This window comes from Geotrypetes seraphini, chromosome 7, assembly GCF_902459505.1.
Source record: "Geotrypetes seraphini chromosome 7, aGeoSer1.1, whole genome shotgun sequence".
In the NCBI taxonomy this organism is placed as follows: domain Eukaryota; kingdom Metazoa; phylum Chordata; class Amphibia; order Gymnophiona; family Dermophiidae; genus Geotrypetes; species Geotrypetes seraphini.
The window spans coordinates 189,002,579-189,028,354 of NC_047090.1; the positions used below are offsets into that span (position 1 = coordinate 189,002,579).

The following is a 25,776-nucleotide window of genomic DNA, read 5'->3' on the forward strand; positions in this document are numbered from 1 at the left end:
ATATTTGGGACTTGAAAGAGAAGAAACCATCTTCTCTTGAACTCCTTTTAGCATCATAGGCTTGAGATTGGTAGGTGGATATTTACAGTTAAGAGTGAAGAAGTTTTTTAGAAGAGGTTTTAATTGTGATTAAAGTTGAAGGAATTAAAGGAAGGAGTAGAGTAAATTAAAATTAATTAAATAATAAAGTTAGTTAGTAGGGAGGTGGGTCTCTTCTCTTTCAAGTCCCAAATATGGGATCAACTCCATGTTCTGAGGCCTGTCCCACAGTTTAAATTTAAAATTTAAATACTACAGGATTTGAACTAAAAGTCCACTAATCATTCTAATTTGTTTACAGTCCATTCCTGAGTTATCCAGCTACCTCGATATACTTATTGCATGCTAACTGGAAAACCCAGACTCTGTAGGACCTGGACCACTTGAGCCACCACTTGTTCTCCTTCTAAGAACAACAGAGCTCTGATCAGTCAGCCGTCCAGGTATGGATGAGCCTGCAAGCCCATCTTGCGCAGATGGGCAGCTACCAGCATCATCACCTAAAAGAACGTGCAAGGTGCTGTCGCCAGCCCAAAGGGAAGGGCTGAGAACTGGTAATGTTTTTCCAGGACATGAAATCTCAGGACATTTCTGTTGACCAGAACTATGGGAATATGCTGGTAGCCCTCTGTCAAATCCACAGAGGCCAGAAATTCCCCCAGGGCTACTACTGCTATAACTGATTGTACCGTCTCCATGCAAAAGCATCAAGTGACTCTCCCTGGATACTAGACACAGCTTGCCCTTTGTGAGTGTCAGAGTCAGCAACTGCAATTGTAACATCATCACCTACATCACTGTGCTTGATGAAGTTATGGTTACCTAACTCCTCCATTACCAAGAGTGGTATGAACTGTGGTTCAAGGTAATTTTGTAGAATTATCCAAATACAATGATATAATCTTCTCTTATGAGGGCAATTTTTTAAAAGGCCAGTTCACTAAGGCATAGGCATCAGAAAGCTTTTTTGGTTTTTTTTTTTTGGAGGGGGCAAAAGCTCCGCCCTAGACCCCACACAAGCTCCACCCCTGACCCCATCTCCATAATAATAGAATTGTAATGCCATTTTTCCATTCATTTTTCATACAATGAAATGATACAATGTAATCTTATTAGCAATACATAATAGTTAACCACAAAATTAAACTACACAAAGCATACTGTATGCTTCTCAACATTCATTCCTACCAGAATACAGATAATTCCTATGCAAATACAGGACCATAAACTAAAAGTTCTAATATGCACAAACAAAACCCTAAGATGCCAAACTCTAGATGCAGTATAACACCAGAGGAATAAAAATAAATTAATTTCCTCCTGAACAGTGAAAAATATAAACAGCAGATATAAATTCTCAAAACTGGCACGTCAATCACTAAATTGAAAATAAAATCATTTTTCCTACCTTTGTTATCTGGTGATTTTATTTTTCTAATCATAATTTCCCAGTCTCTGGTTGCACTTCTTTCTGTCTGTGCTCTTAATTGTGTATCCAGGGCCTTCTTATCCATTTGGTGGTTTTCTCTCCTTCAATTTCTGTCTTACATCCATCTTTAGCATTAAGTTTTAACATTCAACTTTCTTCCATTTCTCTGCTTTCTTCTCAAAATCTATCTACTTTTCCATGGTCTTATCTTCCGTTTCCATCTATCCATGTGTACCATCTCCTCACTCTTTCTTCTTCCCTATTCCCATCTATCCATTTCCTGGAGAAAAAGTCCATAGTCTGTTATTGAGACAAACATGGGGGAAGCCACTGCTTGTCCTGGATTGGTAGCATGGAACGTTGCTACACTTTGGGTTTTGGCCAGGTACTAGTGCAAGCACGAATTCAATTCAAATTCTACTGTTTATTATTCAAAGCATTAAACGGCTCCGCCCCCCCCCTATCTAAACAACCGCCTAAACCAGATCCTCACCTCAAGACAAAGAAGAACTCCGCACCCTTTTGCCTTCCCTCCACTCAAGGGCACTCAGCGCAAAAAGATGTTTGATAACCTTCTGGCGACGCAAGCAGCAAAACTTAACCACTCCATCTCCAACCTGTTGACGGCAACGGGCGACTTCAAAACTTTTCGAAAAGAAATCAAAACCCTACTTTTCAAAAAATGTATCCAGATATCTTAACCCAACCCTTCCCCCTCCTCCTAGATAAATTCTCCCCCAAAACCTCCAATTAAATAATCTCTTCATCTCCAAAACACCAACCAAGTATTAAGATCCCTGAAATGTAACGTAATCTTATTTGTACTCTAACTGTAATCTATTTGTTATATCACACAGTAACGTACAGTCAATTTAATATCCAATTTGCAAGTTCTTCCGGAATTAATCCAGCTACCTCTCCTTCCTTGTAACCAAAAAAAAAAAAAAAACAACCAAAACTGTTGTAACTTCACTGGAAATGTCCAGTTAGCTCTTTTGTAATCCGCCTTGAACTGCAAGATATAGGCGGAATAGAAGTCCCTAATGTAATGTAGTGACCTGGATTGGCCACCGTTGAGAGCGGGCTACATTGCTTGATGGACCTTTGGTCTGACCCAGTAAGGCTATTCTTATGTAAATTACATATTATAAATGAACATATTCCTAGAATACATGGGAGGGATTTTTTTTTTTTTTTACGTGGCAGCTTTCGCCTGTTTCTTTGGGATTCTGGCCCAATTAGAACCAGAACTGGATATTTTATTTGCAACCACCTGGGGATTATTTTCCAATATTTTCTATACCCTCCTAACTTACTTTAGTTCAGTCACTGCAGATGTCCTCAGCCAGGGGCCATACACTGGGGCTTGTCCTGTAACCCTGCACGAAAAAGAAATGGGACTTGGGTGTAATGAAAGTATGTGATGATCTGAAAGTGGCCAAACAGGTTGAAAAAACAATGGCAAAAGCTAGATGGATGCTAGGGTGCACAGGGAGAGGTATGGCCAATAGGAAAAAAGAAGGTATTGATGCCCCTACATAAAAATGGTGAGACCTCATTTAAAATATTGTGTACAATTCTGGAGACCACACCTTCAAAAAGATATAAAAACAGGATGGAGTCAGTCTAGAGAAAGGCTACTAAAATGGTTGGTGGTCTGTTTCATAAGGTGTATGGGGACAGACTTAAAGATCTCAATATGTACCATTTGTAGGAAAGGTAGAAGAGGGGAGATATAATAGAGACATTTAAATACCTATGTTGCATAAATAAACATGAGGAGAGTCTATTTCAATTGAAAGGAAACTCCAGAGTGAGAGGGCATAGTAATCTAAGGAAATACTTTTTTACCAAACGGGTGGTAGATGTATGGCATATTCTCCCAATAGTAGTGGAGACAAAGAATGTGTCTGAATTCAAGAAAGCGTGGGAAAGGCATGCAGGATCTCTTAAGGAGGGGATAGTGGATGCTGTGGATGGGAAGACTGGATTTTATCTGCTGTCATGTTTTTTTGTAAGCATAAGTCTCAAATCCTAAATACACGACTGCATGGCAATTCCCTTCCCTCCGTAGCATCCTGTGCCAGCTGGCCCAGGATGGGAGTAGATCATTTCATCTGATAATCAAACCCTCCACATTAAGCTACTGGGCCAGTCAAGGGAAAAGTACACATTGTAGGTGGTTGAAACCGTCCATGTGTTCTGTGGTAGGACATGGAAATGGGTCTTGAAGTATACATTGTACTTCAGGGGCACTGTATGGATAACATAAATGTAGACGTGTAGATGTCCTTCACAAAGGCATTCAGTACTTGACAGGAGTCATCTAAGCCATCCGTTGACTCTGTCAGATTCTAAAGATACCCTTCCCTTATGCAGGGAACTGATAAATCTATCTGCTGATAAATGAAAGGAAAAGATTGGGAAGCCAGCTGCCTCTTTAACTCCTTCCAGAAGACTAATAGCAGCTCGTTCATATCCTCTGACATTAATACTACCAGTCATCCATCTTCTACTTGCTAAATTACCTTCTCATATCCACATCTTTTTCATAACTGATAAAATCTGCCTGATTTCTGCTTTATTGAAAAAAATAACAATTTTCCCTCTTTGCACTTATTATATTTTTAATATAAATGTTTTTTTATTACTAGTAATGTGCTAGTCTGAATATACTGCCCAGGATGTCAGGCAGCCGCTTTGCTGGAATATTAGAGATGTGGGTCTAAAGTCTTTCTTTGTATCTGAAGTTTCTCTTCTTTTCACACAGTTTCAAACACTGAACTAGAAGACTGGAAATGACATTTTGACCTTGGGTCCCTGCCAGTCTGAGAACAGCTGATGCTGGAGCACCAAGTTTGTATGAGAAGTCCTCCCTTAGAGCACTCTGGACATCTCTTTCAGGGTAGCTTCTGTGTAATTAGATGCCATTCTGTCACTGAATTAGTCCCTAGTTTCTTCTTTCACATGTCACAATAACTCATACATATTAATTCAGTGTTCCAGCACTGTTTCACTTAGGGACACCATCTGCCTGGGCAGTTGTTCATCATGCTATTTACCACCTCTGCATTATTTTGCACATGTGCAATACAACAATTCTCAGCTCCTCCCTTCCATTCAAAAACACATAAGTGAACCAAAGCCCTCCTCTCACAGTCACTTCTGTATGCACAAGAGGAAAACATGTTACTCAATAAGAAGTTAGGAAGGGCAAATCTGTGACTAGGGCATGAGACTCATAGGGCATTAGTGCATACCAGTCTCTTACCTCTTTGCCAAAATCCTCTCGGATCACCTGCTCTATCTCCCTCAGGGTGCTCTGGGGTGCCTGGCTGTGCAGTACCTTCAGAGTGTGGGTATACTCCAAGGGCAGCAGGTAGTCAAGTGCCCCCAGATGCTGCCCTACTTTGATGAAAGTTCCTCGGTTTGCACAACACAGGTCCTGGAGACGCTTGGCAGATCGCAGGTGCACCTGAGGAGAGAGGCTGCATCTTACATAAGGAACTGCAAATATTCTAAAGTAACCAGTCCATTTCAGACTTACAGCCACAGTGTGAGATCTCTCTCTCTCACACACACAACTCTGCTACACAGCCCTGATGTATCCCTTGATATTCCAGTACTGACAGCACCCACCCTCTGCCACGCACACAGCAGTGACAATGCAACTCATTTTTGCCCTAGACCCTCCCCCAAGCACATACAAATAGTGGGTCTGAATCTATTCGATATATTTGTGAGTGACATTGCTGAAGGGTTAGAAAGTAAGGCTTGCCTTTATGTGGATGATACCAAGATTTGTAACAGAGTAGACACCCCGGAGGGAATGGAAAACATGAAAAAGGATCTGCAAAAGTTAGAAGAGTGATCCAATGTTTGGTAACTAAAATTCAATGAGAAGAACTGCAGAGTGATGCACTTGAGGAGTAGAAATCCAAGGGAACCGTATGTGCTATGAGGTGAGAGGCTGATATGCGCAGATGGGGAGAAGGACTTTAAGTGATAGGATCTGAGAATCTGAAGGCAACAAAACAGTGGCTGTAGCCAGAAGAATGCTGGGCTGTATAGAAAGAAGCTTAAACAGAAGAAAGGAGATGTTGATGCCCCTGTACAGGTCCATTGGTGAGGACCCACCTGGAGTACTGTATTCAGTTTTGGAGGCCATATCTGGCTACGGATGTAAAAAGACTTGAAGTGATCCAGAGAAAAGCGACAAAAATGGTATGGGGCTTGCGCCAAAAGACGAACAAGAAGAGATTGGAAGACTTGAATATGTATACTCTAGAACAGTTTTCTTCAACCGCCAGTCCACAGACCGGTGCCGGTCCGCAGAAATTTCCTGTCGGTCTGCAGGGCCGGCAAATCCATCAGACCCGAGACAGTGTTCTTCAATCGCTGGTCCCTCTTCGGGCCAGCTCCCTCTTTTTCACTGCTACAGTGCACAAAGAAGCAGGCAGCGGCTCCTACGTATGGCCTGCGCCTGAACCAGAAGCCTTCTCTCGGATGTCGCAACATCAGAGGGAAGGCTTCCAGATGAGGCGCATCTTTGTGCATTGCGTCAGTGAGGAAGAGGGAGCCGGCCCAAAGATAACACCGGGGGTGGCATAAAACGGCCAGTCGGGAGCAGGCCAGAAGGTAAGGCACAGCATGGAGGGAGGGAGACCACAAAGGTAGGGGGAATGATTTTATTTTTGAATTTAGTGATTGAATTGTGTCAATTCTGAGAATTTACATCTCCTGTCTGTATTTTGCACTGTTCAGGAAGAAATGCATTTGTTTCTTTTTCTCTTGGAGTTCTACTGCATGCAGAGTTTTGCATCTTAGGGTTTGTTTGTATATATTAGTACTTTTAGTTTTTGGTCCTGTATTTGCATAGGAGTTATCTGTGTTCTGGTAGGAATGAATGTCGAGAAGCATACAATGTGCTTTGTGTAGTTTAATTTTGTGGTTAATCATTGTGTGTTGTTAATAAGATTATATTGTGTGTATATATGAAAAATGAATGGAAAAATAGTGTTAAAATTAGTACTATTATGGGGGCGGAGTCTGGGGTGGAGATGGGCAAGGTATGGCCCACAACTTAGCCCAGTGTTCTTCAACCGCTGGTCCGCAGACTGGTGCCGGTCCACAAAATAATTCTTTAATTTCCGGCGGTCCATTGATGTAAAAAGGTTGAAGAACACTGCTCTAGAGGAGAGGAGGGACATGGGAGATATGATGCAGACATATAAATACTTGAAAGGTATTAATATAGAAACAAATCTCCAGAGAAAGGAAAATAGAAAACTAGAGGGCATGAATTGAGGCTGCGAGATAGCAGAGTTAGGATTAACGTTAGGAAATTATTTTTCATAGAGGGGGTAGTGGATACCAGGAATGCCCTCCCGAGCGAGGTGGTGGAAATGAAAATGGTGACAGAATTCAAAAAAACATGGGATGAACACAGAGGATCTCTAATTAGAAAATGAATGGTATAAAACAAACTAAAGCCGGTACTGGACAATCTTGCAGTCTGTGTCCTATATGTTGTTTAGGATGAGCTGGGGAGAGCTTTGATAGAAGCTCCAGTGACAGGATGGTTAGGATAGGCTGGAGTGAGTTTTGATGGCAATTCCAAAAGTGAGAACCTAAAGACAGTACCGGGTGGAGTGCCTCTCTGTGTTTCGTTTTACTCTCACAAATGTGTCAAAGTAAAAATTCTAAATAAGGGGGGGGGGGGGGGCTACAGAGCCTGATCAAGATGGCTGCTTAACTGCATTGCTCTCTCAACTACCTTCTAAGAATCAAGCAACCTGCATTCCTATAAAGAGAAATCTTTTCAATATTTTGTTTTCTGAACTTCTTACACTACCAAACTTTGACAAGTTACTAACTTCTACTAAAGTGAGCAAAAGGCATAAACCAGAGCCTCAGTCTCCATTAAAAACGCCACGCATGCGTTCGGAAATGTTAGAAGAAATTAAATCTTTAAAAGAGATCATGCATGAAGCAGATATAAAAGAAGAACTAACAAACTAACAACAGAAGTTTCTCAATTCAAATTATGTATTATCTCAAGACCAAATCCACTGTGGCGGAAGAAAACATCCGGGACCTGCAAATACAAGTAAAATGCCTCACGCAAATGGAACAAGATTTAGATGATGCAAATAACTGCTCTTGAAGAAATATCCTGAGAATTCTAGGTGTCCAAGAGGGAAGAGAGGGTCAGGATATGATATAGTTCTTAAGAGAAAAGGATCCCATTTGTATTAAACCTCAAATTTACTAAGGATTTTGAAATCGAGAGAGCGCATCGAACCTCTTCTTCCAAGTTGGTTCAAGACAAATATCCTAGACCCATCATCTTAAAAGTTCTACGACATCCATAACTGCTGGAAAATATGCAAAAAGCACGTATGATGGCTTCGATCAAGTTCGAAGGCAACAATCTATTTTTTGAACCTGATTTGATTAAACACATAGCAAGCCTCAGGAAGAAACTTTTAGCCCTTCAGCCCCAGCTGAAACAAATCAGCACCAGATATGGGATCTTCTATTCAGTGAGAATGCCTGTTACACACCAAAATCAAATGAAGGACTTCACTGATCCCTCCTTGCTTGCTGCATTTATCGAAGATCATAACCTGACACCAATTGATCGTACCTGAAGATCCTGAAGAGCATTTTTTGACTCACTATTTTTTCTTCTTCTCATCAAAGCCTTTTACTTTATGGCTTAATGGTTTGTAAGTAGAAGAATGGCTCCTGCTCTCTCAGTTTCAGCATTACTAGATATTTTAATACAGACGCTTTTCTGATAATGCAAATGAATTATTATTTACATCACAAATTTTGGTTTTATTGCCATGCTTATGTTTTTTTCCATGTCCCGATTCCTCTTGGATTTCTCTACTGTTATTTTCTTATTTGCCTCGTTAAGAAATTGCTTTTTCTGCAGTTGCATAATGGCTGATCATCCTTCTGCTGCGAATTTTGCACGCACTCAGTCATTAGAACCTGTTTTTCTAAGGTATATGGTTAATGATTTCTTTGCAGGTGAGTGTTAAGCTATACAAATAAATTTGTAGTATGCATTGCTTCAGAAGAAAACTAGTTGTTTCTTTTCTCATCAGTTGGTTGAGTGATGTTGTATATTGCTGTTTTGGTCCAGTCTCTACTATCCATAAAGTTGACTTCACGAGATGCATGTATATCTCATTTGGTACAGAAACAATTGGATGATATTCTTCTAAATATATTACACTGATATGGCTATTTCACCTTTCCTGGTAAACATATTTTATGCTCACCTTATTATTGTTGATTCATTTCCTGGATCTTACCTTTTTACTTTATGAGTCTTTATTTATTTATTTTATTTAAGTCTCGTTAAATGTCAAAGGTATTAACAACTTGAGAAAGCAAAAGATTATATCTTATTTAAATGATCTGAATCCCGACATGATACTGTTACAGGAGATTCATCTTGATGATACTGAGTCCAAAAAACGAAAAATATCCTGGGTGCCTCCGCCATACTATTCTCCAGCAGTGGAAAAGAAAAATGCCTGATCTTTCAATACTATCTGTAACTAACGATCATCTAGGTAGATGGGTTAAAATTAATTTTTTACTGAACCAACAAAAACTATCTTTGCTGAATTTATACACTCCCAATGCTGACAATCCAGAATTTTTCATTGACATTGCTAACCACCTAGCCCTTGACACTTCGATTCATCATATAGTTGGGGGCGATTTCAATTTAATTTTGGATCCCAAATTAGACAGATGTTCCAAGGCACCCTACAAGAAACCCAGAGTATGGGCTACAATTATGGATATAATGGCAAAATTTGATTTAATGTATGCTTGGTACACATTATATCCTGATAAACATCAATATTCCTTTTTCTCCACTCCTCAGCTCACCCCAACACACTCTCAGTTTATTTAGTTTAAAATATCTACAGCAGGTGTTGTCTGTATATAATCAAAAACTCAGAAATGGTGAACTAACCACTAGTAATATTTTTTAAAATATGGAACGCTTCACGAATTTGCGTGTCATCTTAAAGAGAAGAACAAAAGTTTGGGGAAATGAAAATGGAAATGTTACTTAAAACTAAGTCATCCTGAAAAGGACAGTTTAGGTTACAAAGGCATCGCGGAAAAGAAATGTCTTTAACATTACCTTAAATTTAATCAGTGTTGTATTTTCCCGCAAGTAGTTGGGTATACTGTTCCAGAGAAAAGGAGCATTAACAGAAAAAATTGTGGTCCTCATTGTGATGATTTGTTTCAATATGGAAGGAGATACTTTCTCTGTGTCCCATTTTGAAAGCTCACGATCGGAGGTTACACCCTGAGGCAGCATTATGTGAAACGCTGGCCATCGTTGGTGTTCCAACCGAGCTATTGACAAAATATAAATTTTTGAGTCAAATTACCTATTTAAGTGTGACCACCTGGCGATATATTTATTGACTTTTTGCTATATTTTGTACAACATAGAGCCATCTGGCCCTCTGGGAGGTTTTTATGCCGATGAGGTTCTCTGCCTGAACACCTTGTGCCACAGCTGTGGCAGTGGGAGGGCTTTGTCTGAGGCTTTTCCTCCCAACAGAATCTGACTCTTGTAGCTTTTTATACCTTTCACATAACCTTGTAAATGTGTTTAGTGACAATTGTCTGTATATAAACCAGGTAGAAGTTTAAGATTTGAGACAACCATGCAATTGGTAGTGGATAAAGTACATTATGTTGTAATGAAAGATTAGGTTCTTATCTGAATAATCTTGTTTATGTTAATATATATAGGAGTCCATACTGTAGCTGCTGAATTCCACTAACTGCGAATCTGCAGAAAAGTGTAACTTTAAGTCTTTGAATGCCTTCCCTTATGCCAGTGGTCTCAAACTCAAACCCTTTGCACGGCCACATTTTGGATTTGTAGGTACTTGGAGGGCCGCAGATAAAATAGTTAATGCCTTATTAAAGAAATGACAATTTTGCATGAGGTAAAACTCTTTATAGTTTATAAAACTTTCCTTTAACAACTAACTAATTTGACGCCTTGAAAAAGCTTATAGGTTATTCATAGAAGCTCTAGGAACTTTAGAGATTTCGCATGGTTGTGTAACAAAAGGTAGTCACAGGTTGACTGGCTGCGCAGGAATATGGCGGAAATTAGAGATAAAACGGGACCGGAAAACTGGAAAATTTTGAGTATTACGCCTGTTTAAAGAAATAAAATTATTAAAAAAAAAAATTAATAAAAAAAAATTAAAAATAATAATAAAAAAAATTATTTGAGCATGCTGCTTGTATATATCTGTACATAATTATATGAAGTTAGTGGAAATTAAATATTAATGGAAAAAGAAAAAGAAAAAATTAGAAATAAAAGTAACACAGAAAGAATGTTGTGAAAAGAAAGAAAAAACCTTGCAGTGCTGGCATTTTTCCATCTGGCTTTTAAACTGAGCAGTGCCTGTCTGAAAGAAGAAAAAACTAATTAAGAAGTGCCCAGTTGTCTGATAACAGAAGTTACTGTGTCTAAGCTTTGTCTCTGAACTAACTCTTTCTCTCTGTGAAAAAGAAAACTGTCTGTTTTAATCTGACTTTGAAAAGTTTCCCTCTGTCCCGTCTTTTTGTTTGAAAAAACGGGCTGAGGGCACCCCCTCCTTCTTTTTCTCCCTCAGTGCATTTTCAGTGCCTATCTGAAGTAACTACTTTGAAAAGAAAAAAAGAAATTGTGTTTCTCAGCTTTGTCTTTCTAAACTCCAGTTCTGTCTCTCTCTGTCTTTTTTGTTCTGCCCTAACTTTTTCTCTTGTCTCTGGAAAAAGAAAAATAAAGTTAATGGCTTCCCGTTCCCTTCAGTGTTCTTTGTTTGAAAGAGCGGGCTGCAAATGGGGGATTTTCACCCCCACCTTTTTCCTTCCTCGATGCCTTCCACAGAGCTATCACGTGAGGAAAGAGGGGGAGGGAATAGCAGCAATGGAGTTCCTTTGTCTCAGGGCTACAGATTTTCCAACAGGTATTTAGTCAGTTAATGAATTTGATTCTTCTTTTTTGAGAAGTCTCGGAGCAAATCTGTTTGCATATTAAAAGGGTTTATTGAGAACTGGTAGTTTAACAAGACATGAGAATCCTATGTGTGAATATCAGGATTCAATGTGGTCTCTCTCCGATAAAACTTTAACAGGGAAATGCATGCAGGTTGGAGTTCCGATCAGCCGGGTAATTGTTTAGTAAGGCACTTGAAGTTAATTCAAAGTGGTTTTGATGTCGAGAAATTGAATATGTTGATTTAAGTTCAAAATGCAGTGTATTGGGAGAGCAGAGTTTACATAGCTAAGTGATCCCTGCTGTGTTAGGAACAATGGAGGTACTTTGGGAGAGTTTCAGAAGCTGTTTGTAGCCTAAGGGCTCTGTACAAGATGCATTCTAGAAAAAAAAAAAAAAAGACGTTATGTAGCTTGAATTTTTCCCTTGTTCCTTTATATTTTAAAAAGGTTATTAGAATGTTGGAAGAACAGAACTGTAATTGGAAAGTGATTTTTAAACGAGATGGTTAAGTGAAAAGGAAAAGAAAGTTAAATGTCTGGCGATTTCAAAGCAGGGAGATAGTCTGTAGAACGAACGTACAAGAATGTGGAAGAAAGTTTTGTGAGACGTGTTAAGGAAGGATGTGCTATGAATTATGACCTGATTGTAAGGGATCTGATATGGAGAAGTTCGATAGGGAAGATGAGAGAAGAGAAAAGAATTCTGCTGGACTTGGGAATTGTATTCAACAGTGAAAGGATAATTTTGTGGAAAAGAAAAAGATTTATTCCAAAAAACAGATACCATGCTTAAAAGCAGGCAAGTGTGCATAAGGGAAAAATAAAATCCCTGCCTTTATATTTTTATCTCAGGGTTCAAATTAATTTTGAATATGAATTTTTGTGCCCCTGCATGGTTTATAAAGTATTTTTAAACTTGTGCATTGTCCGAAATGTATGATTAGGGAGTAATTAAATTTAAATGCATTTTAAAATTAAATTGGGAAGTTTAAAATAAAAAGATTAAGAAAAATAGAGGTTAAGTACCTATATTTTTTTGAAAATCGAAATAAATGTGAAACAAAGGGCTTGCTAACTTAGTTAACTTAAAAGAATAATTATAATAAACTTTTATGTAAGTGGATGAATTCGGAATTGAAATTTTGCTTACTTTTTACAAGTAAGCTCTTCAGGATAGGAACCTAATAAAGAATATGGAATTGAGAATAATTCCCTGATGTTAGAAAAAAAGAAAGTCTAATTTTACCATGTAGAGAATGTGTCTGCATGTTTAAATTTTCCTGTGGCTATATTTTGGTACTACAGGACCCTGAAAAAAGTCTATTTAATCTGTATGTTTTGTGTTTCAGTTAAGAACCTTCTTTGAATCTTTTCAACAATTCAACACAGAGAATGTGGCTCTGCAATACAAGAATTAGTACAGTTTGCAGAGGGGATAACGGGATAAAGTGCCATGTGTTTCTTTTTTCTTTGTTCTTTTGTTAATGAACATGTGCTTTCCTTCCAGGATTTACACTGATCAGCAGTACCACATACCACCACTAGAGCTGTGGAGAACACAGAGAAAAATTCCGATGCTGAATTTTCGGCGGGAATTTCAGTGTTCCTTTGTCTTCAACTAATGAGCTGTGCTTACCTTCCAGTTGTACCAGTACGGGTGTAAAGAAAAGCAGTTCCATAGTTACAGAAAAGCCAAGCTTGAATTATGAAAACGTTGCAGCATGAACTTTTTAAAGCCATGATTTAAATTTCACTGAAATTAATTTAGAGACTCCGACCTTACAAGTTGCTAAAACTATTTGCAAAAGACATTTCTGAACTCATATAAAAAATTTTGAACGAAAAAAACAGACTTTATCTTAAACCACGTTACTTTAAATCACTTCATTTGAATTAGGCTTCTGAACTTTAATTATGCTTTTGCATAATTTCATAGAATTATTCTGATATTGTATTAATAACTGTATTTTCTTTATCATTGTTTTCATGCATTGTTCTCAGAAAATATTTTGTTTATCCTGTATTTTAAATTTTATTTCATATGACTGTATTTCTATACAAAGTGGCAGCTTCTAAGCTGTAACACAGTGCCACAATATTGTTTAATTGGGTTTAACAGCTGATATCATCAGTCCTTTTAATGATTTTAATTTAAATTTGAGAAATGAGTTCCTGCAACACACACAGAAAAAGAAAACTTATATCTGATGTGCATGCATTATCTGCACATGAGTACATTTCCATATTAAGCATATATTTGGGTTTTCTTAACACTGTGCATTATTTTACACTTTATTGATTTAATTCCAAGATTTTATAACATAACACTTTTGAGCATAGGGACTAATTAAATTAGGTAATACTGAGGTTCACTTTATCTTAGGGAAATCTAGGGTTCTATTTTTCTTTAGCTATACTTTCTCTAAATTTTCTGACTTTTAAACTTTAAAAGTACTGGAGTTTCATGAATACCTCTATGAATAAAACAACAGACGTCTCTGCTATAGGACTGTACTTGCACCTAGAACAGACACTGTCTAACTATCATTGGAATGGTAAGTTTCCTATATGATATGGTTTAGACAGCAACTTACATAAATGTACACTTGAATGGGTTTTATCTAGAATAGTGGATGGGATTTGCTTGCATTCTCACTAGAGAATTCAAGTAAGCTTTGGGTAAGATCTTCTAGGCACCTGCCGTTGCAGGCCTAGGTAGTACATTTTTCTGGCTTTTGCTATCTAATTGGCATTTAAAAGAATATACTTGCACAGACACACACTGATCCATAAGAAGAACCGTACCCAAAGTAAACCTCAGCGCCACAGATAAGACCACGAGCTCAATTATGAATATTACTTCATAAATTCAGTAATATCCAAGAGGGGACTGAGTCGTGGCGCATGGCGCGTGGCGCGTGGCTCATGGCCAGCGTGTTGTTTATGGTACGATGCAATGGAGGTCAGAAGCATGATAGTGCAGTATTTTTGTAGTTTTTCGTATGATTCTGGGTAATTCTAGTTAGACAAACATCTGTGTTAGTTAAGGACCACGCCCAAATAGAAGCGTACGAAAAACAGGTGAATAAAACATTTAAATATAATGTAGCTAAGGCCAGTGAAAAATATACTAAGGATTAATATAAGGGAAAGCATAATAATATCTGTGTATGTACTTTGCTGTTGAGCCAAATCATGGTGGAAATCAGGATTACATGGAATCCATTTTAGGTTCTTTGTGTGTACTATAACTGTCCTGTCTTAGGTCAGCATCTTGTGCCAGTGAATAGTTTCTGTTCTTTGTTCAGCTTCCCGCCTTTAGCCTCGTGGTTCTAATTGAAAACAGATGTGCTCAGGCTAGTTAGAAAAAGCATATTAGAACTGAGATATAAAATGTATGAAGTATGAATGGCCAAAATATGAATGAAATTATGAATGTTTGGGGCCCATGGATGTAATATGTGATGATATGATTGTGGAAATATAAATGGTTTATGTTTATAAGCAGAAACATTAAGAAAAAATCTTAAGCATAACATCTGGAAGTGATTAGAGTCAGTCTCAAGAATAGGGAGAAGGGGGGGCATTGGAAGCCCATGCTTCAGGAAGAGGAGAGGGGGATTTAACCCCCCCTTTTTCTCCTGAGTAAGATTTCTGTGTAAGGCTGTGCAATTTGAATCTGTCAGCTTAGGAGTTTTTTTTCCTTTAAGGCTCAGAACTTGTCAGCATGGAAGGACTGAGAATTTACCATGTTAATAACTGTGAATTCTTTTGAATGTTAATGTTAATTCAGAAATCATCTGAAACTTTGACTAACTTTTAAACATGAAGGAATGTTTCTTTGTTTAAACTTTGAGACCACCCATAGAAATGTTATTGGTCGTCAAACTTGATGATGTCACTAAACCAAAAGTTATATAATAGACTGTAATGAGATAGAAAAACGAGACCATTGTGAGAAGGCCAGTCTTTGGCCACGATGATGATCTCCCATGAGCGCAACGTAAGCAATTATGCTATTCTTTTGATCTAATAATGGGAAAATAGAACCAATAATTCAATAAATCCTGGTTATAATTTTAAAACCTTGCGCTGGTGTCATTTTGCATGTAGAATTATTTTCAAACCTGAAGCTTTCACAAATGGCGTCAATGCCCCATGCTCAGAATCTACTGTAATCTTTTATTCTGTAACATATACACAGGAGGGATTTCTGAACAGAATTTCTTCCCCTTAGACCGAACCTTGTGGATTTTTAGGGTTTCCAAGGCCTTAAGAGGACTGAATAAGGGCTGAGCCAGAAGCTCCTACCCTTTCCTCTCGTACCCTACAGCATGTGGAACACGACCTCTCCTGATCCAGCAAGTCTGCGCAAAATATGCATGGATTGGGGCTAGAATGGCCTGGGGGATCCATGTTTGGTCATTGGCACCGAATCAAAAACTAAAAAATAGTAATTTTAGGATCAGGGAGGGGGGGGGGAATAACTTAATCCTCCACAGATACTCTCAAAAACAAAATTTTCATACCCACCTGAAGTTTCTCATAGGGAATAATAGGAGTACTCATTGTGACTTCTGATGCATGTCAGTCCTGCAGCAGCCTGCCTGAAGGGAAAGGTTTCTATCTCAGGGATTGTCAGGAACTTGACCGTTGATGGAGATCTTTTAGCTACCAGTCGGACAGATTCCTACCATGAACTTACAGCCCCGAAGTCCACACAGCATGATGGGGGAGAAACTACACAGCCAGCTTCCTGATACCCAGGGGGTTCTCACTCAGGGGCTACTCAGCGTGCACTCAAGCCACTGATGAATCAGCAGGTGAACCAGCTCCCAGGGGAATGGACCCTGAGCTCCTAAGGGCTCCACAGGTACACTTAGACTGGCCTGGGAGCAACAGTTCTCCCATTAACATAACATAACTTTATTTTTCTATACCGCCTCAATCAAAAGAATTCTAGGCGGTTTACACAAAAGAGAAAAACTGGACAATCAGCGAAATAAAAATATTAATAGTAAGAATACAGCATATTAACTAAAAAGACAATAAACATTTAAGTTAATGCAGTAAAATTATTATGTTGGGAATAAAACATTGAATTAAGAGATGAATTTATCATATAATACTGTCTTAATTTCTTTTCGGAAGGTGCCGTAAGACTCCTCCCAGTCGGCTTGTTGAATGTTATGTGTGACTACTTCTATTTTTTTCAAGGGTTCCCCATTTACGGTGATTGCTTGGTTTCCTGTTTCACCATGCCTTCGTTTTAAGAGGTAGCAGCCTCGTCCTTCAAGCTAAGTTCTAACTTTATTTCACCTTGGGAGTTGGCTGGGGGGTGCTCAGAGAGTTCTCTGAGTGTTTTCACTTGTGCAACGATTTAATGACTATTTAATGACTATTTAAGGATTGTTTACTTATTTTTCACTGTCACTTTCATTGTATGATTTATGCACACGTGAGGCATTCGATGATGGTGTGCGAGTAGGGGTTCTTTGCTCCTGCCTGGTTGTTTTCTGTGCTGGAGGTTTTTCCTCCGTTCACGGATGCCCCACACTGAGGATGACCCGTTTCACCTAGCATATTATTTAGCGTTGCTTTTGAGTGATCACTTTTGAGTGCTCTCTGGGAACCCATTGACCTTGACCCATTGACCTTGACCCATTGACCTTGACTTCCAAAAGGCCTTTGACAAGGTACCCCATGAGCGGCTACATATGAAGCTGTGGAACCACGGGGTGGAAGGGGACGTACACAGATGGGTCAAACACTGGTTGGCAGGCAGGAGACAGAGGGTTGGAGTGAAGGGTCACTACTCGGGCTGGAGGAAAGTCACGAGCGGAGTTCCGCAGGGGTCTGTACTTGGACCACTGCTGTTCAATGTATTTATTAATGATCTGGAAATGGGGACGAAATGTGAAGTTATAAAATTTGCGGACGACACTAAACTCTGTAGAAGGGTTAGAACTACGGAAGAGTGTGAGGACCTACAAAGGGACCTAAACAAACTGGAGGAGTGGGCAAATAAATGGCAGATGAAATTCAATGTAGGGAAATGCAAGGTCATGCATATAGGAAGAAAGAACCCGATGTTCAGCTACCAAATGGGGGGATTAATATTAGAGGGAAGTAACCTTGAAAGAGATTTGGGTGTACTGGTGGATACAACAATGAAGTCAACGGCGCAATGCGCAGCAGCCGCGAAGAAGGCAAACAGAATGTTGGGTATTATTAAAAATGGTATTACGACCAGAACAAAAGAAGTCATCCTGCCGTTGTACCGGGCAATGGTGCGCCCGCACCTGGAGTACTGTGTTCAGTATTGGTCACCGTACCTTAAGAAGGATATGGCAATACTTAAGAGGGTCCAGAGGAGAGCGACACGAATGATTAAGGGCATGGAAAACCTTTCATACACTGAAAGATTGGAGAGGCTGGAGCTCTTCTCCCTGGAAAAGCGGAGACTCAGAGGAGACATGATAGAGACCTACAAGATCATGAAGGGCATAGAGAAGGTAGAGAGAGATAGATTCTTCAAATTTTCAAAACATAAAAGAACAAGAGGGCATTCGGAAAAATTGGAAGGGAATAGATTCAAAACAAATGCTAGGAAGTTTTTCTTTACTCAGCGGGTGGTGGACACCTGGAATGCGCTTCCAGAGGACGTAATCTTTAACTTACCTACCAGCATGCTCATTGGTGACCGTCCTCCGCTAACGTACCAAGAAATTAAAATAGTTCCTCACCAACACTCTTAAGCCATCACTATCATCTTTTAAGTCTTTCACCTTGCAACTCATTGACCGCGCAATCTACTTTCTCCTCTCCTACTTATGTTCTCAATTATTACTGATTGTACAAAGTTACTCATTATAAAACCATGTAATAAATTATTGCCGATTGTATAAAGTTACTCATTATAAAACCATGTAATATTCCGACCCTGAAATTTTCCTTGTATCATCATACGATGTTCATTTCAATACTTTGTAATTCGCTGTCTGTACAGTTTTTCTTCATTGTGAACCGCCTAGAAGTCGAAAGATTGTGGCGGTATATAAGAATAAAGTTATTATTATTATTATTATAGTAATAGGGCAGAGTACGGTACTGGGGTTTAAGAAAGGATTGGACAATTTCCTGTTGGAAAAGGGGATAGAGGGGTATAGATAGAGGATTACTGCACAGGTCCTGGACCTGTTGGGCCACCGCGTGAGCGGACTGCTGGGCACGATGGACCTCAGGTCTGACCCGGCAGATGCATTGCTTATGTTCTTATGACCTTTTCTGCCTTTCTGTAGCGTCATATTTGGTATATGCATCAGAGCATTTTTCATAAGAAAAAAAATACCAGAAATAGGAAAGAAAGACAATTACACCATCTTTTTAGATGAAATCAATATCAAGATATTCCAGCCCAGTGTGCGCTACAAGATCCTAGGGCCCTTCACTCCCCATGTGCTTCCCTCTTAAAGCTTTCCTCAGCAAATCTCTCCATGCATGTCTCCATGTGCCCTGTCTTTCACAGTTTCATTTTACCCTTCAGTCATATAACCCTTTACTTACTCTCCCCTAGGCTACTGTCTCCAACAAACATCCCCTTATCACCCCAGCATATCTTCCCCAACACATCCTGGTATCTCTAATCTCCTCCAGCTCATCTCTCCTTCCCCTCCTTTCCACCCCCTGAAATGTCTTTGCTTCCTCATCTTCCCCACAAATTTTCTCCAGCTCTTCAGTTGCTTCCTCTTCTGTTCACCTCTCAGTCCTATCAATTTTTTCATGCATTGTGTGGCTTTCTCAAAATGTGAGCTATGCCATGCTCAAAAACTTATATTATTCTCAAAGACTCGACACCCCACAGCTCACACTTTACCAGAGCCACGTGGTACAGGAAGAAGATAGCACCAGATAAATACATGTAAAAATACCCCCAACTTGAAGATATACTTATTTCTAAATGTCTCTTTAGTCCAAGGAATGCTTGCAAGGGGATAAGAATGAGGTGCCGTAGTTTTGATATTTTGGATTTGCCTGGAAATTCTGATGTTTAAGTTGCTTCCTTAGAAATTCTCAGGATGTAATTGCTACTTGTATGACCCTTTTAACCACTTTTTCCATTGATAAGGACAAGATATTGTTATTGAGATCTTATTTTAAGTTTAAAGAAAACAAAAAAAAATCTCTGTATTGTGGTCAACAGGTGCAGGTTTTCCTGGATGTGGGATATTGCACTTAATTATGTGAAAACCATTTTCTTTCCTTGAAGCTCCACATCCATGTTTTAGGAGCCACCTTTTTTTAAAGGATGCTCTGCCAGTATCCAATAGCTTCCAAGGAAATAATTTTGCCTTTCAGGCTCTCTTTGCAAGGAAGAAGATATAATATTATATCATTTCCTGAAGACTGCTGAGATATTGCTTGAAATGGGCTAGTAGTGGGTGGGGAAGGAGTTGATTGCCCCCCTCTTGGATTGCCTTTACATATGCTTTATTTTCTATACACTTTTCCTTATGATGTGGGCTTGTTGCGATTTTTCTAGATTAATTTATGTGTTTAGTTGTCTTGTGTAAGACTCTGAATGTAAAGCAGCTATTTTTGGTTCATCTATTTTGAAATTTACCGTATATTTCAAAAATTAATTTTAAAATAATCAATAGCAATATCTTATACTGGACCCTGAATTCACTAGCAATCAATGCAATTGCTTCAGCAGAAGCAGAAAAAAAAGAACAAAAAACTCTCCCATCTTTTTCAACCCAGTGACTGGACTGCAGTGTTTCCGAACACTCTGATTGGTCTGCACAGACACGAGTAGCATTAAAATAGCTCAACAAGGAAGATTAAATGCAATTAAGTCCTCAAGTCCCAAATGAGTTTGAAACTGTGTAATCATATACTACAATCCAAATGACCTGCTAATATAATAATAATAATAATAATAACTTTATTCTTATATACCGCCAACAATCTTGCGACTTCTAGGCGGTTTACAATGAAGAGAAACTGCACAGACATCGAATTACAGAGTGTAGCAGTGAATATCTGATAGTAGCAACAATGAAAATAATAACAACAGTTTATATACTGCAGGACCGTGAAGTTCCATGCGGTTTACAATGAATTAGAAAAATTCCATAAATTGAAAGGAACATTCATAGTTAGAGATTAGAGGTTAACAGTTTACAAGATCTAATTTGGGGAGGGATTGCGATGGGGGCTGTTGTCCTGATTCGTCACCTAGGTATTTCGAGAACAGGTATGTTTTTAGGTGTTTCCTAAATTCACCATAATTGTTTGTGTGTGTAATTAGTTTTTCCAAGTCTTTGCCCCATAAGGCTGCTTGATAGAAGTTGTTGATGGTGTCTCTTATATTTGCATCCTATGGCTGGTGGGGAAACGAATTTCTGGTGTGCTCTTCTCTCATGTCTGTTGGTTGGGAATGAGAAGAGGTCTGTTATATATTTAGGGGCTAGACCGGATAATACCTTGAAGCAGAGACATCCCAGTTTGAACTTCGTACGTGCCTCCATTGGCAGCCAGTGCAGGAGTCGGTAGGAAGGGGTTATATGATCGGACTTCTTCAGTCTGAAGATCAACCTGACTGCTGCATTTTGTATCAGTTGTAGTCTCTGCATTTGCTTCCGGGTGATTGCCAGATGGGTAATGTTGCAATAATCAAGGTGACTTAGTATTAGGGATTGTACCAGAATTCTGAATGCTGAAGCGTCGAAGTATGCTCTAATGGACCTAAGTTTCCAGAGAGTAAAAAACCCCTTTCTGACTAGGGAGTCCACATGGTCTTTCATAGTTAGACCTTGATCCAGTATTACCCCCAGAACCTTCATTGTAGGTTGAATAGGGTAGTTAAGATTGTTAATGCGTAGTGGTGTTGTGGTGATATGTGGGTCCATATGATCAGTCCATTATATCACCAGATCCATCCCTGGCCCTAAAGCTCCACACAGATATCTTAAGAGCTACCTGAACACCTCCCACCTGGATTACAACATATGGAGGAAAATGAGATCAAAGTTCAGAATTTCCTAAATTCAATTTTCATTCTTGTTTTCTGAACCATTTATCCATCAGTTTTAACACTCCCTTGATGTTCATCTGTACATCACTTTTAGCTGTCATGGGAACTAAAATTTGATCATCATCTAAAATACAAATAAAAACAAAATCCTGCTTCTCACAAACACCCAAAATCTGCTATAATAAAACCCTTAGCGCGCATGCGCACTTCAATCTTCATGATCCCTGTGTCTGTGATCTGTGCTTCCGTGCCACACATGCGCTGTAGAAGGAGCCAGCGGTGGTTTCCCCATCGCCCTCCCTCGGCAACGCTGGCCCCTTCTACTGCACATGTGGAGGCACCTTAAGCACGAACGCACGGAGGCGGCGACCACGGTGGCAACTCCTGCCCTCACTCCGTCTAACACAGGCCCCCTAGGTACTATTCTGCGGCCTGCGGTCTGGCCGGCTCCCTTACTGAAGTTATTCTTCAGTCCCTTGCCAAAGTTATTTTTGAGTTCAAAGCCGCCGCAGTGGCTCCTCTCATGAGCTGAACCTATGTCGGAAGCCTCTCTGATGTCACGTCAGAGAGAAGGCTTCCAACGCAGGCTCGGATTGGGAGAAGAGCTGCGGCGGCGGCTATGAGCTCAAAAATAACTTCGGAAAGGGAGCCGGCCAGAAACGACAAAGAGAAATGCTGCTACCCTGCTGCACAGGGAAGGGTGAGGGGAAATGCTGCTGAATAGGGAAGTGTGTGGGGGGGAATGCTGCTGCTGCACAGGGAAGTGTGGGGAAGGGAAATGATGCTGCTGCTGCTGCACAGGGAAGTGGGGGGGGAGGATGTTGCTGCTGCACAGGGAAGTGGGGGGGGGAAATGATGCTGCTGCATAGGGAAGTGTAGGGGGAGGGAATGCTGCTGCACAGGGAAGTGGGGGGAAGGGAAATGCTGCTGCTGCACAGAGAAGTTGGGGGAAGGGAAATGCTGCTGCTGCTGCACAGGGAAGGGAGGAGTAAATGCTGCTGAATAGGGAAGTGTAGGGAGGGGAAATGCTGCTGCTGCACAGGGAAGTGTGGGGAAGGGAAATGCTGCTGCTGCACAGGGAAGTGAGGGGAGGAATGTTGCTGCTGCACAGGGAAGTGGGGGGGATAAGCTCAATTAAGGACTTTATCAAGTATTAATTGGAACTTAGACATCTAACGGCTGGACACGATTTTACAAATAGACGTCCACAATTTCGTGGACGTCTACCAGAAAAAGCTGCGCCTAAAAAATTGGTGTGGACGTGGTGTAGGCATGACGTGGGAGGTGGACATCCATTTACAGAATCATATGCTGCTCAGTGCCCGAACGCGTCTACCTAATGTCTAAAATGTAGGCGTTGCAAAACCAGGTCTATTTTTGAGCGTGAGCTGGGCGCTAGGTGGACGTGACTTATGCAGCAGTTAGGCATCCGTTTACAGGTGAACTGGACTCTTATTTTGGGGTTTTAGAGGATTCCAGGTTGATATTAAACTCAAAATATGTTTACTAATATATCACTTAAACAAAGCACATGAAATATATATATATATTGCATACTTAAACCTCATTTCAAACAGGTTAAGAACATTAAAACAAATACACTACTCAGAGAATGGCTTGTAGTTCAGAGCAAGTGAACATGTCTGATGTCTTTTGTACAGTGGTTAGTGATTCTACATCTGTGCCAGGTTAGGGTGGGAGGGTGGAAGAACACAATATTGGATTTTAGGTCCAGAGGCTTATTTAGGCAACAGATATATTGTCCCTATAGTAATGGGGGTGGGGGGTGGGATTATTGCCAGTATCTCAAGATGCGCAGATTGTTTATTATTTCACTTTTAATGTAATTTTCGTCATTTAGTCAATGGGGAATTGTTCTTATATTTTATGCATTTCAACATACCACATAAATACTGTGTGAATCCTCACAGAACTTAATACTCTATAAAATGTTGGGAAGGTATGGGAGGCGAGGGTTTGAAAATAGCAGGATTCTAGGGGAGTTGACTGTTGAAATTACACATTACTGAGATGTTGTTTTTTGATCTTTTTCTATTAAAAAAATTGAAACATAAAAAAATCTACTTAATAAAGGTATTTCAAAAGAGTGCATCCACAAAAGAAAAGGATAAACATGAGCTTGGTCAATGACATCAGAGGTGCAGGTGCTTCAGGATCAACACTACCAGGGAAGCATTTGAAATTGCTGATAATATGGAATTTGTGAATAAGTTTGTTCAGTTCACCAAGCAACCATTGTTTTTCAGGAAACATTTTAAGAAATCTTTTCACGCTAACATTTTGTTTGTCACAAACATTTTATTATGTGCTTATCTTGTATGTTGACCAACTATAAATAATAATATCATAAATGTGTCTCGATTTGCAAAAAATATGTATCATGCTACTTATTTGTTCTATGCAGGCCTATTAGTGAGCCAAATGTTATTGTACACCCAACCATTTATTTCTTGCAGAAAATAAAAGAAGCCCTGTTATTTTTAAACGCAGAGTACGTATGTACATACATACATAAATGTAAATACATACACATAAGAACATAAGAATTGCCAAACTGGGACAGCCCAGTATCCTGTTTCCAACAGTGGCCAACCCAGGTCCCAAGTATCTAGTATGCCAACCAGTCAGGCTCTATGCCTCTTTTGGTCCACGTTAAGAACACTAAGAAAGGGCAGGGCTAGGGGTAAAAACACCTACCAAAAACCTAGCTCACATTTCCCTTCTGAGTTAGCTGACTATCCTGAACAAACCCTGTCTGAAAATGTGCTCTGCCAGAATGACTTTAGTTAAGAGGAAATGGAAACCCTCTCAGTGGTAAAACAGTGTACTGTAAACCATCAAACAGGAAATTTAAGCAAGGCACTGTTTTTAGGAAACTTTGCAGTGTTCAGGAGGACCACAAGGGGAGCCCAAGAGAGCTCCATGCTAGATCAGGTGCACACAGGTTTGGACGGGGCTTTCACACTGAAAAGCAGGCAGTTTTCCCTACACAAACGGAGAGGGCAGGGAAGAGAAAGGAACCTCACCCTGCAGGGGGAGAAGCCAGCTTAGGCCAAGGTAATGACCTGGAATGGATGGAAATTGAAAAAGCTTCTCCATGCCCTGGGAAAGAAGCCATGGAGGTTACTGATTAGGTAGTGTTAGACCCAGATGCCATGGAAGTGAGTTGATGTGATAACTTACTATGCTAATGCCTGCATAAAGACTTTGTTTTGTTTGCTGAGAGCTTTAAAGGGAACTTTTGTTTTTCTGTCTTTTTGCATATGAATTATTTGAGACTGTTGTGAAGAGCATTTATTTGGGCTTCATTGGAAATCCTGTGATTGGCCTGTGCAAAGAGAGAAACACCTGAACCTCAGCACTGATTACCCTTTGTGGGGAAAGGGTACTTTATTGAGCTTAATGACTGAACTGTTTGCACTGCTGGATTGCTGGAGGTATTTGGGGGGGGTTTTTATTTTGAGATTTTCCAGGAAGCTGAGGATTGTAAGGTGGGGAGAAGTTTGCTGCTATCACATGGGTGGGAATTATGAAAGCTGTTTGCAGCCACTGAACAAAGCAAACTTGACAATTCTCCTGGATGCTCCTGGTATTTTACAACAGAGCCAAGTGCATAAACCGAGTTATTGGAAAAGACTGCTTGCCTGGACAAGGAGAAAACCAGGGCTAGTTTATATTTGTGTTTGAAAAATACAGGCCTAGGAGAGGCCTACCTCCATTGAACTAGTTTTCTTGTTTTGCTTTTGTTTTGTGCCTACCTTGAACCAGAAGGACAGTGTAAACTTTTATGCTTTTGCCTTATTGAAAGTCTTCATTACCTTTTTCTGTGATGGAATAAAGCACAGCTTACTGAGACTGCAAGACTATTGAAGCAGTATTTTGTTTTCTTTGCCTGGATTTAAAACTGTGCCATTCTAATACTATACCTGTAGGGCTTGTCTCCATATTGAGTAGCGCCATGTTTTCAGTTGTTTAGCCGCGCACTAAGGGCATCTCCGTGCAGCCCACAGCCCCTGTGGCGACACTAGTTAGATCCCAACTTAGTAGTTAAACAGATTTTATGCTGCTTATCCTAGGAATGAGAAGTGGATTTCCCCAAGCCAAACTAAACTAAACTTTAAGTTTATATACCACATCCTCTCCATAATTATAGAGCTCGGCACGGTTTACAAAAGCTTAATATAAAGAAGGA

At 39.7% G+C, this 25,776-nt stretch overlaps 1 protein-coding gene across 14 annotated transcripts in view; it reads right to left on the bottom strand.

The window, feature by feature from the left end:
* ADCK1 (aarF domain containing kinase 1) overlaps nucleotides 1–25,776 on the bottom strand; it is a 296,483-nt gene that overhangs the window by 248,787 nt on the left and 21,920 nt on the right. For 9 of the 14 annotated variants that reach the window (XM_033952756.1, XM_033952759.1, XM_033952764.1 and 6 more), the window contains one exon: nucleotides 4,740–4,943. The exons of 2 other annotated variants lie outside the window; for them this stretch is intronic. In XM_033952756.1, coding sequence (XP_033808647.1) covers nucleotides 4,740–4,943 — 204 coding nt within the window. Of the gene's footprint in view, nucleotides 1–4,739; nucleotides 4,957–25,776 lie in introns of all 14 variants that reach the window. 3 more of the 14 variants (XM_033952768.1, XM_033952766.1, XM_033952763.1) reach the window with 1 other exon arrangement.